At 39.5% G+C, this 16,493-nt stretch overlaps 1 protein-coding gene across 2 annotated transcripts in view; it reads left to right on the top strand.

The window, feature by feature from the left end:
- AMMECR1 (AMMECR nuclear protein 1) overlaps positions 1-9,032 on the top strand; it is a 128,722-nt gene extending 119,690 nt beyond the window's left edge. For both annotated transcript variants that reach the window (XM_062183825.1, XM_062183823.1), the window contains 3 exons: positions 2,265-2,355; positions 3,742-3,838; positions 6,737-9,032. In XM_062183825.1, coding sequence (XP_062039809.1) covers positions 2,265-2,355; positions 3,742-3,838; positions 6,737-6,851 — 303 coding nt within the window. In that variant the 3' untranslated portion in view covers positions 6,852-9,032. The remainder of the gene's footprint in view (positions 1-2,264; positions 2,356-3,741; positions 3,839-6,736) is intronic.
- Positions 9,033-16,493: the final 7,461 nt, after the last annotated feature.

The raw sequence follows: 16,493 nt of genomic DNA, 5'->3' as shown, positions 1-16,493 counted from the left end.
TACAAAAGTAAATGAAGCAATTTTGTTCGTGAGTAATTTTTATTGTAACCAACATGTTCTTTGATTTTGGTCTAACCTCATATAAACAGCTTTATTGAGATATTCACATACCATACAATTAGTCCTAACCTCTTTAATTGTTAAATTACAAGGCTTTAAAAATCTCTGCGATTTTTGTTGGAGAACACAGAATGTGCTACTATGAAGAAAGGACTTATATGTCTAAATTACCCCCATTTGCCTAAATTGCTTTTTTTTCCCAACATGTGGCCACATTTTTCTTTCAGAACTAGAATGGTTATTAGATGTTATCTGGTTCAATTAGAATAAAAATCATCTGGGGATCTATTCTTTCCCTAAACTATACTTGCTGAAACATGAAACCTTCTGAAATTCTGATAAACTTTTCAATCCCCCTCCCCAACCCATCCCTATTAAATATCACTGATTTCATCTGACTCTCTCATCTCATATAGTTTTGACTGGACACCTTAATAAACACCAAAGTTCTTTTCAATTTTAACATGACAGGTTTTTGATTAATAGAGTTGAAGATTCAAAATTCACTTCACCAAATGATGGGACATAAATTACTTATACAGTGTATTTTTAAAAACAAATTATGAAGAATCTGATGTTGAAGGAAAAAATTCAAAGTCACTGATCAGGAAGTCAGTATACAGAAAATGTTGCAAATTTGTCATTGTCTCAGTGCTGGGCAGGCACTGGGGAGATTAGGAGATGTCCTTTATCCTGGAAATGCCTGACAGCTAAGCACTCATATTTCTTCCCAGCTGTCCACAGTCATTTCCCACAGGGTGTGGGGAAGCCTTATTGTGTTCATCATTAAACAGCTGTGCTGGTTGCATTTTTAATAGAAGGAGATTCATAAGAATACTGATATTAAATAGATAGAAGAAATAGCCATAGAGATATGCTTTAATAAAAAAAAAAACACAAACCGCTCAGAAGATTTGACAGGCTCTAATGGATGGATGTGTGAAGACCTGGGGAAAGAGCCAAATGGATTTCCCAGAACACTTTTTATTCCTTGAAAAATTGGAAAATTTCAGGCTAAGGGTAGAAGAAGTAAAAGAGGTTTTCATTAGCTCCTTTTCCTCTTAAACACCTTTACGTCCATACAGATAGAAAGAATAAATGTCTATGATGTCACTCACCTTCTCTGATAAGAAGCCTCCATCATGGGTAATAATGTTCACCTGATCTTACATCTGCCCTCCAGTTCGTGGCCAGCCCAGTGCGCCACTCAAGAATCACTGATCCAAGGCAAGCAGGTTCTTGGGAGAATGGCATGGATTATTGTGCTTTTGAAAGTTTATTATTATCAGTATTTGCAACACAGTTAAAAATATTTAATGATCTTTAGCTGTATACACTATTCTGGGTGAGATATGAGGGGGCAGGATAGATTCCTTTTGACTGCATCCTATTGAGATGTAAAGAGTATTTAAAAAAAAGTAGAAATTCCCCAGACTTACTTAGAAGATACCTTTTTAAGTGCATCACCAAAAGCTTGCTTTGCATAAAGTTGCTAGGCTAGGATATAGAGAAACTGTAAAGATCCCCAGCTCCAAAGTGATTTGAAGTCTTTAATCCTCTTAAATTGAACAGCACTGTTTGAGGGCAGCCATGTAGATGGACTTGGAGGCATTTCCACTGGCCCACTGGAAGTCATAGTATGTTTTTTAGGAATATTATCTATAATGGGTGGTGATGTGGGATCTGGTTGTTTCCATTATTTTTTTCCCAGTCCAATCTGGCGATGTTCTCTTGAATATATATAATTCAAGGTTCAAAGGGGTTAGAGAGTCTGGGAGGGGGCCAGCAATGGATGTTTTGGAACTCAATCTGAAGTGGTGAGTGTCCTTGCAAAATAAGATGGTCGTTTGCTATCTCTTTGAAGGCAGTTCCCTTTGTCTAGTCCCTTATGGTTATGAGCTATAATTTGGGAGTGGGGCAGGAACTGCCCTGTTCTATGCATAGCCCCAGAGTGGTTCAAGTCTTCCAAATGGAATAGCATAGCCCAGTGCATGTTGGGCACAGGCAAATCAATATGTTCGTTCTCCATGGTCACGATAATGACCATCAATGCCAAGGTGAAACCATTGGAAAGAGAAAATTGATAGGCCCTTCTAAAAACAAGGGGAAAGGAAGAATTGCATTCTCTTGAAAGCTAAATTATAACTATTTCTTTCTGTTTCTATGAAGAAGACTGTACTAATAAAACTGCCAATTTCTTTCAGGTGGGTGTACATGGCATTAGAATAGAATTCATCAATGAAAAAGGATCAAAACGCACCGCCACCTACCTACCGGAGGTTGCAAAGGAGCAAGGTCATTGTTGTACTTTATTTCATGTGCTCTGGTGAAGAATTTAGACAAATACACAAATTGAAGTGTGACATCTGACCTTGCAGTTATGTCTTATAATTGATCAATGTCAAATTATAAGAAACGAGTTTTCCATCACTGCCACTGCAATGTCTGTATCAAGTTAGTGAACTGCTCACACAGAAGTTGAATCTGCTGTTAAACTGGTTAGCATAAACACATACTTTCAAAAAAGAAAAGATTCATAAAGTTGGGTTTTATCTTAGGCAACATTTACTACTAATTTCAAATGCCATTTTCCCAGATTCCATTGTGCTGTAGCTGAATGGTATAAACAAGCCTTTTGCTTGATAGTCAGCCACATAGTTCATTGTCATTGTCAATAGCAAATGTTGTATTCTTAGATAGTTGCCATTGTTCAGTTGTGCTAATATGAAGATTGCAGGTTTCTCATTAAGATTGGGAGCATTGTGAATATGAATAGTGTTTTATATGATTAGTCTATGCTTCCTAATCAACAAAGCTTTTCCCTATTTTACAGATACAGTACATTTACAAATTGCAAAACAAAATAGCTTTTTAGTCTGTAGTATTTGGTCCTCTCTAGACACTACTAAATTCTAGTTTCATGTTAGTTGAAGTGAATGTCTCATCTCATCTTTGTACAGCTTTTCCTATCAAGAGAAAGCATTTATAATTTGTTTTCCCCCATGTATGTTCATATACACGTGAGATACAGAACAGCAAAATTTAATGTCATTAAGCTCCCATATGGAACGTTAGACTTTTAAGAGAGTTAACATGAAATTTTACTTGCGTTGCCTTAATCCTGCAGTATCACTGTCTTGGAACATATGTAAGCGATAGGGGGTCTCAAGTGTATGTATGTATTCCATCTATACCAGATCAATAATAATTTAAAAAAACTTGAGTATTGCATGTAAATATATTCAACTGATTAGAGAAGATGTCATTAGGAGCAGCAGTTACCACAAGGTAGTGTGGGAATCCTAACTACCGAGTTGCCATGGTCACATGCAGGCTTTTCCCTCCCATTGAAATATATCAGTGTTAGAGGAGAGGACAGTGGTTATGATTTGTTAGAGACATGACTGAGCAGTTTCTGGCAGTCTCTTAGACTCCTTGACTTTGAATGTGTCGTTGAGATAAAGCAGCTAGTGTGGTGAGCTAGAATTTAAAATGTGTGCTGATGAACCTGTTTCTATGCAGGTTAAATCTTAGCTCTTCTATGTGATTGTTTTTAGGACCAAAGGAATTGATGGCATTTGGTGACAGTGATAGCTGACCTCTACAAAGTCGTTTTGTATGTAACCAAAGGTGTTTGTTACTTGTGCTTAACTGGTATGTTATCTGGTTGGCTCTCCACAGGATGGGACCATATTCAGACCATAGACTCCTTGCTGAGGAAAGGAGGATACAAAGCTCCGATTACTAATGAATTCAGGAAAACCATAAAACTGACCAGGTACAGAAGGCATTCTCTAATGCAAGGCTAACCGTTATATTTCATTGTGGACATCTGTAGCCCTTTGATGTCTTTGGTCTCTCTGACTATCTCTTTTTTTTAAATAGTGCAGATGAATGGAAGGGCCATACTGAGGGTGGATACAATGTTACTCTGCTTGGCAGAAAAGCCTGTATGATGTATGAGCACATCCTTCACATCTTGAGCTCTGTGTGATTACTCTAGCTTTGTACAGGCAAGCTCTCTGAGAATTTAACTGTTAATAGAGGAAGTACCTGCATTGGCTACTGGTTAGCTTTTGACCACAGGATTCTGATCACAGTCCTCAAATTTGATTTTAACTTTAAGAATTTTGGCAGTGATAGAAGTCTACCATGAAATCTTCCTGAAAAACACAATTGAGCTGAGCGCAAATGCTAAATAAATTTTGGCATGGATTAACAGGGATGCATGTTTAAAAAGGAAAATATCAAACACTTAAGGAAAATGAGTTGTTTACATTTATTTCAATTCCATGAAACTGCACTGATAAGTCTAAAAATGGACTATTCTCAGTTCTGGGCAGTTACAAATTTGAAAATGCCCCCATCTCTGCTCTCTCTGAGGTTATATTCAAAGAGAATAGATGGGCATGTAGAAAAAATAATTATTAATATAAAACCGAATATGATGGATGATGTAAGATCATAAAACACAGAAAGAGGAATTCCAGAAGGTGGTGGGGGTAGGTGGATAATAGGAAGTTTCAAAGAGGAAGTCAGTTTGAGGCTGGGCTTGAAGAATGTATAAAATATTAGATATGTAGAGAGTGAAGGAGGCCAGAGATCTCCTTAAGAAGGACCTTGTGAGTCTCAAGGCATGTAGCAAGTCCTGAGAAATGTAAACAGATCTGATTTAGCATGTCTCTCAGCGTACACAGAGATGGTGGTCATTAAAGGAGAATATGGCCCAGGAAATAGGTTGGGTCAAGACCATGAAGGATCTTGCATTCCAGACTAAGAAGTTTGGCCCTGACTCTTTCACAGTTGGTAACCATTGAAGGATTTTAATCACATGAACTCTGGAGGTGTAAGGTTGAACTTGAAAGAGGGAAATGAGCTAGGAAATGTTGCTATTATCTAAGAATATGTGGTAGCAGACCAAAAGAAGAACAATAGGGCCTTTAATGAGAGCTGTAGCAGTGGGGTAGCAAGAAAGGTGGGGACAGATATGAAAACATTGTGGAAGAAATGAAAGGATTTAGTCATTATTTAGCAGTAAGGAAGTCAGACTTTAATCTAGGTAGAAGGGACCAAGGTCATCCCTTTAACCAACATGAGAAACATAGGAGGAAAGTTCAGTTTAATGTATTGGTTCTGAATTTTAAGGGCTTCCTGGAATTTCTATATCTTCCTGGAATTTCTATATAGAAGGGTCTAGTAAGTCACTGAAGATATATATACACACACACACACACACATATATATATATGTACATACATATATATTATATATATATATATCCTCAAGTATCATCTTTAGCTCTGATATATATACGTATATATATATACATATATACGTGTATATATATATATATATATATACACACACACACATATACATATATATACACACATACTTGATACTTGAGGATCATCTATAAAGGGGCCATATTTGAAGCTGTAAGGAAAAGGATAGGTAGGGTTCACTGAGGGGGACTGAGTATAGACTCAAAAGAACTAAAGAGAGAAACATAGGAAAATCCAAACAGTAATGGGTAGGAGGAGCAGTCAAAAAGATAAAGAGTCAGGGATGGTGCTGTAGTACAGCCCCAGCTTGCAGTGCTGGCATCCCATATGGGCGCCGGTTCAAGTCCTGGCTGCTCCACTTCTGATCCAGCTCCCTGCTAATGTACCTGGGAAAGCAGTAGAAGAAGGCCCAAGTGCTTGGGCCCCTGCACCCACACGGAAGACCTGGAAAGAAGGTCCTGGCTCCTGGCTTCAGCCTGGCCCATCCAATCATTGTGGCCATTTGGTAGTGAACCTACACATGAAAGATCTTTCTCTCTCTCTGCCTTTCAAATAAATGAAAACAAATCTTTAAAAAAAAAGATAAGGACAAAAAAAAGGGGGGGGGCGGAGCCGTGGCTCACTTGGTTAATCCTCCACCTGCAGCGCCAGCATCCCATATGGGCGCCGAGTTCTAGTCCCACCTGCTCCTCTTCCAGTCCAGCTCTCTGCTGTGGCCCGGGAGGGCAGTGGAGGATGGTCCAAGTGCTTGGGCCTCTGCACCTGCATGGGAGACCAGGAGGAGGCACCTGGCTCCTGGCTTCAGAATGGTGCAGTGCCAGCCATAGTGGCCATTTGGGGGGTGAACCAATGGAAGGAAGACCTTTCTCTCTGTCTCTCTCTCTCTCACTGTCTAACTCTGCCTGTCAAATAAAAAAAAAAGATAAGGAGTCATCTGAGAGGTAGGCGTACATGGAGGTATGGAGCCCATGAGACCAGGGAACTTTGGAAAAGGAGTGGTGAGAGGCATCATCATCAAAAGGTCAAGCAGAACCAGGGGCTGCCTTATGATAGAACGATCTACACAAGACAGTGGAAACAGATGCCAAAGGAGCACTGATCAAGGAGTAGCATGAAATGGAGAGTAAAGTTGGAAAATACCCAACACTCTTTAGAACAATTCAAACAAGGAGTAGTGGAGTGGAGAAAGGAATGGATGTGGAGTTTGGACCCCTGAGTTCTGATACCAGCTTTGCTATGTACTAGCTATGTGCATTTGGGCAAACCACTGCTTCCCTCTGAGCCTCTGTTTCCTGATCTATACAATTATCTCCAAGGTCCCTCCTCGCCTTGATTGTGGCATGTCACCTACTTCTTGATGTTAAGTTTTCTCTTCCCTGAATTTCTTTCAGGTACCGTAGTGAAAAGATGACCTTGAGCTATGCTGAATACCTTGCTCATCGCCAGCATCATCACTTCCAAAATGGCATTGGGCATCCCCTCCCACCATACAACCATTATTCCTGACACTGAGCCGCACAACCAGTCACTGGGCCTCTCTGCAGACCTCTTCCCAGGAGACCCTACACCTTCTTGGTCTAGCTATCTCTTTTACTGTACCATTTTATGATGATAGTTTCCGTTGCCATGGTGAAGCTTTGACGTAGTCAATTAAGATCATCATGGTAACGGATAGGAAATGGCATTTAAGAAGATCCTGTTTTATTATTTTAGATCATTGACTTTTTTTGCAGCATATATAACTTTTGGGCTTTTCTTTCCTTACAATATTATATAGAATTTTGCTTTTCTTTCTGAGTCAGGTTTCTGTCCTCACCCCCCTTCCTTCCTTCTTTTGACTGTGGATGGAAGAAAGTGTGAAGTTTAAGGATTTTATTTAGGTTTGTGTCAAGCCTTCCTCAGTAACATAGTTACTTTTTGATAGCAGAATTTGGTAATTATTCATATCAACTTTCAGGTATTTGTGTATTACTCATGAATTTGTCTGAAATTCACTTTGCTACGAGAGCGTAGTATTTGGTTCTTCACTCTGTAAGTATGTGTTTTTCCCATGTTTAAAACATATGAACTTTAGTTTTAATCTTTGAGAATTCAGAGGTCCATGATAGGCCTTGTCACAGAGAGTGAAAAATCCTTTATGCCCTACTGTGCTGGTTATCATAGAAAGGAGAGATTGCCTCATCACTTTATAGAACCAATTTATAAACTAAAACACAGTTTTAAGAAAATACAAGTTACCTGTCAAATAGGCCACAGAAACCATTTTGAAGAGCAGCAAATATTAGAAGAGAGCAGATACAGAATTTAGTGCCTTTAAGAATATAATTAAATGGAATTAAGAGGGGGTAAGAAAAAGGCAATTTAGAGAAATATTCTTATAAAAAGTTTATTGTTGCTATATATGAAACAACAGATTAGACAAATTCCTTACTCTTAAGTATTTTTTTAAGATGGAAAAAATTATTTTGAGCAAATAACCAAAAAGAGACATTTTTCTATTTTATATTAATTTAAATTTGTTAGCTTTAGGTTTCAATAAATCATCATTGGCCAGATACAATTTTAGCTGCCATCTAAGGATATGGTAAAGATAATCTAAGGAAATATAAATTCATATATGCTGTGATTTCAGATATGTTTGTCATGGGGATAATATACTAGAGTTTTAGAGATACTATAAAATAGTTTGAATCTCTTTGTGCACTACAGATTCTTGATTGAATTATGTTTACTATGTTGTTAACATGTGTTAGACCTGTAAAAATAGAGTTGGTATTCAGATATGCTTTAGGTAGAGCCCAGCTCATTTGCAGAGCTAGTCTTCCATGATGCATATGAAGAGAACTTAACAGATGTCAATAGGAGGGCTGTACGTATTTCCCCAGGAGACATAATAGAAAATTCTAGAGAAAGACGATTTTTCATTGTTTGGTAGTAAATATATATATGTATACTTGGGAAAATACATACTTTTTAAAACAGGAAACAAATATATCAAGTGATAAAATATGCCCCAGAATGGATACTATAAAACTACAAGAAATGTCACTGAATATCTAGTTGATACAGCTTATATATTTAGTTGCTGTGACAAGTGACAGACTGCTAGTTTAGAATTCAAAAATTATTTTCTAGTTTGTGATATAATTGGCTAAATTCCTTCTGCTTGCCACTGGGGCAGAGAAAACTGCTGTAGCTTTTGATGAGGGTTCTTAGATGTTTGTTGGTATTCCTTCATCCACAGCATCCATTGTTGAAATAACTATTTTCAGTTGCCTTAACTAAGAAGCCAATTGTTAGCCTGAAATACAATCTAGGTAGCCAGTCTATTGAGCTGAGAGATAAGTCAGAATAAGTTAGCTAATGTTGAGCTTTGGAAAGGGATTTTTTGAGTCCTGTTGTTTCTACTTGGGGGCATTTTGAAGCAGATTAGTCTTTCAGTAAACAAAACAAATGGCTACCTGATGGAAACTTTCTCTTGCCCTTATAGGGAAACTGAGCACAAGCTAAATGATATTGTCTGCTGCAAAAAAAAAAAAAAGTAAAAAAAAGCAAACTGAAAAGAGACAAAATAGATAGACCAACATTGTTATGGAATCCATGGTGTCCATCATCTCATCAGTTCAACAGGCTCACCACCCTGGGTGAGCTTATGGTTAGAAGTTTTTTGTTTCTTTTTTTTTTTTTTTAGAGAAAAGATCTATTACACACACATATGTGTGTGTGTATACATATACTTACATATACATACATACATATGTGTGTGCTTATGTATTTAACGGTGCTAATCAATCTTGAGCAGGTCACGTGACTGGTCATGCGGACTCTAAAATCATATCAGATTTTTATAAATCCTTGATATATGCAGATGTTATACAGATTTTCTTACCAGTGTAATAATGTTATACTGAAGAAATAACCATCCTGCAGGCTTCAAAGGACGAGGTCAGCAATATTTCCCACCATGGCTTGGGGGAAAAAGATAGTTTTGTCTCCTTTTGTATTCAAGTTAATGCACTGTGCATTTTTGTCTCTAAGTAGCTGTTGATTAAAAGCCTTTGTAGTGTAAAGGGTGTTATACAAACTGTAATGGTGTGCTTCAAACAAATGCTAGACCTTTTCACCTTTGTTGTATATTACAAAGCTGTTAAATATGTGGTTTGAATTAACTTTGAACATGTTGAAATATGTAGCATGTGTCTTTAACTCCGATGAAGATTCTAATTGCACAGGTTGTGTTCTAGCCAGTTGTGGTTTATTTGTTCAGAAACACAAATGTGAATTGCACTCTTATCACCAGAATATTGTATAAGTTCAGTGATCTGTAAACAGCTCAGAAGTAATACTTGAACTTCATTTGAGTAGCACAAAGTTTACATAGCCCCCTTTTAAATGTTAATTAGTTCCATTTAAGTTTTCTGTTTTCAAATGCACCTAGGTATTTTTCCTCTTGGAAAATAGTACGTTTTTTTACTTTGGTATGTAGCAAAAGGCTTCCATTTCTGGAAGGGTTTTCTTGTTCATAAACAAGGTCAGCCAGGTACCAGATTCTAAAAGGACAGTCGCCTCCCCTGCCCCCATACACATGCCCTCCACCCCTCAAGTGGCCTTCTGACTGCACAAGCATGTGCTACTACCCTCTCCAGTCTCCTCTACGGTGAGAGGTTGGTGAAATTGATGGAGGAAGTGTAAGGCTTGCCTTTCCCCCACCCCACCCCAGCCCAACTTAAAGCAGTTTTAAGATTTTTCAGTCCAGTGCATACAGTCCTAAGGCGCAGCACACCGGAAGTTTGTATACTGGCCTCTTTTCTTGTCTTCAAACGTGCAGGAAATTTGAAACTGTCATCTGGAATAGGTTCCATCTCTTGTGTGTGTTAGATCAAACCAAAGAAGCCCCCAGCCATGCCCAAATGCTGCTCCAAAAGCCTGCCTTCCAGTCCTTACAAAAACCTTGCAGGATTAAATGTGTTAACTTTTTTTATTTTTGTACAGTTTCTAAGTGATTTTTGCTAGTGATGTTAAATTGAATTAAGTTTATTTGGGGGGTGTGAGCACCTCTTCCATTTTAAATAAACTGGTGACTTTCCTTTTATTTTTTAAAAGTGGAAACCCGTTGTGTGCCTCTCAATTTAAGGGTTTCTGATTACATTATACTTAAGACCAGCATTGATCCTTTATATACAAAGATATGTTTTCCTTGTTTTTTATTACTGTTTCAGAAGAAAATGAACCTTTTATTTTGCTCTGGACCCAGTAAATGCGCTGGTACATAGACGCACTGAGAAAACAAACTTTTGTAACCACCTCTGACTGCTTTTGTATATCAAAGTTGATTACTTTTGAAATATTTGGATCTAGTTTCTAAGTTATTTTAGTGTTTTATATGTTCCCTGAAGTTACTTTGAATCAGTCACCAGCATAGTGAGTTCTTGGTGATGCAATAGTGAGATTGTAATGAGCAAAAAGCTACCTGGAGTAGCTCTTCTTTTCCTTCTTTCTTAGTAACCTGTTTTTGATTACAGTAAGATATCACAGATTACCTGAAACCCCTTCCAGTCTAACTAGGTCCTTTTTCCTTCCACATTTAATTGCTTAATAGTTTGAAGAAACTATCGGACATGGGCATTTTATATGACATGTATGGCTTTAAAATATTAAAAATGAGCAAAAAGAAAAAATATGAGAAGGTTTATGTGGGTCTGTAAGGTATGGCTGTGGAAAGATATTGTAGTAGTTTTGACACTATTGTTATTACCTTTAAAATCATTTACCCAATAAAATGTTAAAACTGATAATTTGTTGTTTGTTTATTTAACTTGCCTCATCCTAGGATCTTGGTCTCATTGGTACTTCTTACTAAAAGGTTACTCGTTGAAGACTCTAAAGTAATATAGTTAGGAACTGATAGTGACTTATTTCCAAACAATCACTTAGGAAACCACACATGGCTGCAATTGCTCCCTACCATATGGCCTACCAATGTCATCTTTGTGTCTCACCCTGAATTGAGGCTTGGTGATGTAGATTAGCATTTATTTGGACAATCTAACCTGGCCATGGATGCAAGGCAAGCACAAGAATTGAACTCTGGTGGCAGCTTAGCTATGCTTTAGCCCACTCCAGATACCTTTCAGTCAGTTAGTGGTAAGTTGGCATTTGCCCTCTGTGAGCCTGTGGGGACAGTACCAGTGTTCTCCCAAGAAACTGTAAGAAAGCTGGTAGCCCTTTCTTTTGCCCTCAAGTCTTGGCCATATTCTGAGTCTAAGACAAAATCTAAAAATGACCCAGAGCTTGTACATACTCAATACACACACTAGGCATTCCACACACTTGAGCGTATTACTTCCCAGCTACTTTTCCAGTTCCAGACTGATATCCTCAATATGAGCGTGGGGAACATGCCTGGGTTTGGAATAGGGCAACTGTGCTACCAACTTTCAAGGGCCAGATGAGAGCCTGCACCAAGAAAGGAATCTGCTACCTCTGTCAGCTGCTGCCTTGTGTCTTTGTCTATGGAAAGGCTATCAAGGACATTATTGAAATACCTCTGGCTCTTTCTAAATCATTTGCTGTGTCACTTTCCTCATACACATTTCAGGTTTTGTTGCTAGTTGAATGTATGCAGGACAATTTTCTGTTACATTGCTCCAAAACCCTGGTACTGTGTGAATTTTATGACACATGCTTATGTCAGTCACAGTGGCTAAAAACTGCCATCACAGATCCTAGAGGACTATTGTGGTTTTTGAATAGTGCTCCATTAAGGCAGCCATCTGTTCAGGGTTTACCCATTTTCATCCTTTGTGCTTAATGGGACATAAGTTTTTTTAATGATTTAGACATTATTAATAGTTTCAGGTGGAATGAAATAATTTAATGAGCCCACAGTATTTTTTTTATACCATTAGTGGTTAACTCAATGGTCTGGACAAATTTCAACTTCAGTAATCACACTCCACCTACCTAAATTCTTCCCAGAGTTTCAGCATTTTCCCTTTAGATTTCATGGCCCATTGAACACCTTTTAAATAGCTCTGATGCTTCAGAGGGAAAGCATGGCTGTGTCGGATGAGGCAGTTCCTCTCTGTGGATGGGAGACACTATCATCTCCAAGGGGGCCTATCAGTGTGAGCTAAGAGCAAGTCTGGTGGAGAAATCACACCTGGATTCAGAGCTGACAGCCTAGAGAGCCAGTGAATGGCTACTCAGAGAAGCCACTGAGATGACTTCTCCCACTTTCTGCAGCTCCAACTGTGTGAGCCAACACAAGTGTGGGTGTTGGCTGGTTAAACGCTGATAGTTTCCCATCTGTTTGCCTAGGCTTTTCACCTACAGGAGGGGGAGCTGACTGGGAGAATGCAACTGAGGCAAGGAATACTGTGTGTGGCTACCATAAAAGGCCTTCTTTGATACCTGCAGATCCATGGGATAATCTTGCTGGAAGAACTCTTTCAAGATTCGGAGGGAACTGCCTTAGATGCCAAGCACTATTCTGAAGCCAGTCTACTTCCTCATTCCAAGAACTTAGTGAAAAGCTTGTTTTCAGATGACCTCACAGTGTACAACAGTCTCCCCCAACCCCACTTATCCAAGGGGAATATATTCCAAAATCTCTGGTGGATGCCTGAAACCAGAGATACTACGGAACCCTATATATGCTATGTGTTTTCCTATATAGGTACACACTAAGAGATTAATAATAACTCATAAAATAGAATAATGATTAATATATTGTAATAAAATTGCAGCATCATTAGCATTGCACTTTAGGACCCTTGGTAAGTAAAACAAAGCACCATGATCCCATAGCAGTCCAGCTGATAACCAAGACGGCAAGTAAGAGATTAACGCGCTGGGAGCCTACATAACATGGGTATGCCAGACAAAGAGATGATTCATGCCCTGGGTGGGATGGAGAGGGATGGTGTGAGATTTCATCATGCTACTCAGAATGGTGCACAATTGAAAACTTAGCATGTGTTTGATTTCTGGAGTTCTCCATTTTTGGAATGCAGTTGACTGCGGGTAACTGAAGCCACAGAAAGTGAAACCACAGATAAGGGGAGGGACTACTGTATTATGTTTGGAGGGTGTTGACTGTGTCTCTCCAAGTGCTTAAGTGGACCCACCCAGAGAGCAAACACTAACCAGAACTTGCAGATTTCTCTCATGACAGATGATTACTTGGTTCGAAAGAGGTAAGATGTAGACCATGTAGTCTTGAGCATGCAGCTGGGCGGTGGCTGTGTCCTATGCCTCTGTGCTCACCAGCTGCCATGATGTCCTTGAGTTCATGCTGCTATTCTGAACAGGAACATCCAAGTCACAAGGGGCGGATCATTTGTTCACATGACAGTCCCCCTCCATGGTGTAAGAAACTGTCTTTCATGCAAATTCTTACAGGGAACCTCATTATGTTAAAATAGGAGACTAAAAGCAGTATTTGTTTGCTGTAAAATAAAATATATACCAGCTCCAACATTAAGAACACATAAAGCTGTTTTGATGACCATGAAAATTTGTAATTGGGGTGATGGATGCCAGTTGCACCTGTAGTCTCCACACTCAAGTTCTGTAATTTGCTCTGGCTGCAAAACAGCCAAGAGGGCTTGATTTACACAGAGAAGAGGGGTCCCTTGTTTGTATAATATTATGGACGTGGGTACATACGAGGGAACTTCACAAAGTTTGTGGGGAAGATAATTAAATAAACAGTGTATTTTAGTGCAAAAACGTGCTAAATCCATGCAGTTTTCTTAACAATATGTATTTTCCATAAACTTTTTGAAGACCCCCCTTGTATAGGCCTGTACTGTAAAGTCCCAGTGCAGTCACAGTTTCCTGAGCCAATGAACACAAGAAGCTAAGAAGTAGAAACACCTCTCCTGAGGTTTGAACAGAAATGAGTACACCTGATGGATCATGCTAATCCTTTGGTGATCTTCAGTTGCCATTCTGGATGGCAAACACATTAAGTCTTTCTTTGTTTCAGGTTTTTATTACAGCTTTAAAATATTGTATATGTCGGGGCCGGTGTTGTGCAGTGGGTTAAGCCACCACCTGCAAATCATATGAGCACTGATTCCAGTATTGCCTGCTCCACTTCTGACCCAGCTCCCTGTTAATGCATTTAGGGAAGCAGCAGAAAATGGCCTATGACCTTGGGCCCCCTTACACCCACGTTGGAGACCCGGATGGATCTTCTGGCTCCTGGCTTCTGCCTGGCCATTGCAGCCATTTAGGGAGCGGAAGATTCATTCTCTCATTCTTTCTTTCTTTCTCTCTCTCTCTCTCTTCCCTCTTCCCCCCCTTACTCTGCCTTTCAAACAAATCTAAAACAAAAAAATATATATATATTGACAGGCAGAGTGGACAGTGAGAGAGACAGAGAGAAAGGTCTTCCTTTTTACGTTGTTTCATCCCCCAATGGCCACTGGGGCCAGCGTGCTGCGGCCGGCGCATCGCGCTGATCCGAAGCCAGGAGCCAGGTGCTTCTCCTGGTCTCCCATGCAGGTGCAGGGCCCAAGGACTTGGGCCATCCTCCCCTGCACTCCGGGGCCACAGCAGAGAGCTGGACTTTTTAAAAATGTAAACATACAAACACTTTGTGGAAAAAAAAAATTTCTGCTACATTTTCAACAGAACCCCAAGATCTCAGGACAATCTGAAAACAACTGCTGGAGCCCCAACATGCTGAGTTATTTTGAGAGCCTCTAGGAAGTCATCATTTGATGAAATGACAGCTTTTTTTTGGCCTTTTCCTCCAAAATGTCAGACTCAATGTGATCCATCAATATTTATTGAGTGTCTGTCCCCTCAGAAGTATGGCACCGTGCTTGGTTTCACAATGAATATAGAGTAATTTTGAAAAGGCAAATGAATGGTCCACTCTGAGCTGTGTTGTATGCAGTGTACGTTTCCTTCCAGTTGGGGTCCAAGCAATATTGAGCTGGCTTTATAAATTTTCACTAAATTATTTCCATCTCAAAATGGCATTAGAACATAGTTGTAGCTGTCCCTGTCAGGAATGGCAAACTTTTTTTTTTTTTTTTGACCCTCCATTACCAGAAACCATCCCATGCTGGGCAGGATCATGATTTGCTGAGTGGAGGAGGAGATTGTTTCTGTTCTCACAAAGTGGCGATCTTGCTCCCTAGCAAGAACATGCACAGTGGCTGGGAGAGAAGTTATGTAGATGTTGAGGGGATTTCCAGATGTTCATGGAAAATGTACACAATCAAAAAATATATGCATAGATTCCCAAAGTTCTTCACATCTAAAGAAATGTATCAATTAATTTCATTTTCCTCAAGCCTTTGGAAGTATTTAAACAGATGTATGTGCAGGCAGAATGGCATTGGTTGGCTGAAAGTTGTGTTCTTTATTGCAAAGGTGCCCTCTGAGAGGCAGTAGACTCTTGCTATGACCAGGAGGGGCCTAAGAAGAGGCAGAGACTAGGTGGTTTGCTCTCAGAGGCAGACTGCTTCCTCGTGGAACAATTGCTCCATAGGAAAAAAAATCCTCACGTGAGGCCAGAGGAAAGAGAGGATAGGAAGGGTTAAACCATGTGAAAAGGGAAATCGGACTAACTTTCTGAGTCACCTGCTACACAGAAAGGGCAGGAAGGCAGTATTAAATTTGGGATATTGTAAAACAGGAAGCAAAACTGGTGCACAATAGAATGTTTAAATCACATTTTAACGGACAGGAAGCCACTGAGAGTTGCAGCCACCGCCTGAACATCAGGCAGATTTGAAACCAGGAGTTGGTATAGTCACTTTTCATGAAACTTGCATTTCCATCTAAGTGACAGTCGAATGATCCAAGGTTACCATAACGTGTCAACATATGTAAGTGGATTTGTGTTTATCAGCATAGGATATGGGGGTGGCCAGACAGCTGGATGGGGCAATCCTATTCCCCACTCCCACATATTTGGGCACAGTAGAAAGGATGGCTTACACTGGAAAGTGTGGGAAAGCCCCATCTTTTTGAAGGATAGTGCTGGCGTGAGTAATGCATTTTCCTAAACTTTCTCTACTTCAAACATCCAAATGAATTCCAGGAACTCTGCATAGAGACACTGCCACCTCACTGGCATAGGCCTCAATGACGGCCTCTTTCCCAGAATTGTAGTCAGAGCAGAGG

The sequence above is a fragment of the Lepus europaeus genome, chromosome X (genome assembly GCF_033115175.1).
Source record: "Lepus europaeus isolate LE1 chromosome X, mLepTim1.pri, whole genome shotgun sequence".
Classification (NCBI taxonomy): domain Eukaryota; kingdom Metazoa; phylum Chordata; class Mammalia; order Lagomorpha; family Leporidae; genus Lepus; species Lepus europaeus.
The sequence above is the reverse complement of the archived record's forward strand: the minus strand, read 5'-3'. Positions and strand labels throughout refer to the sequence as shown.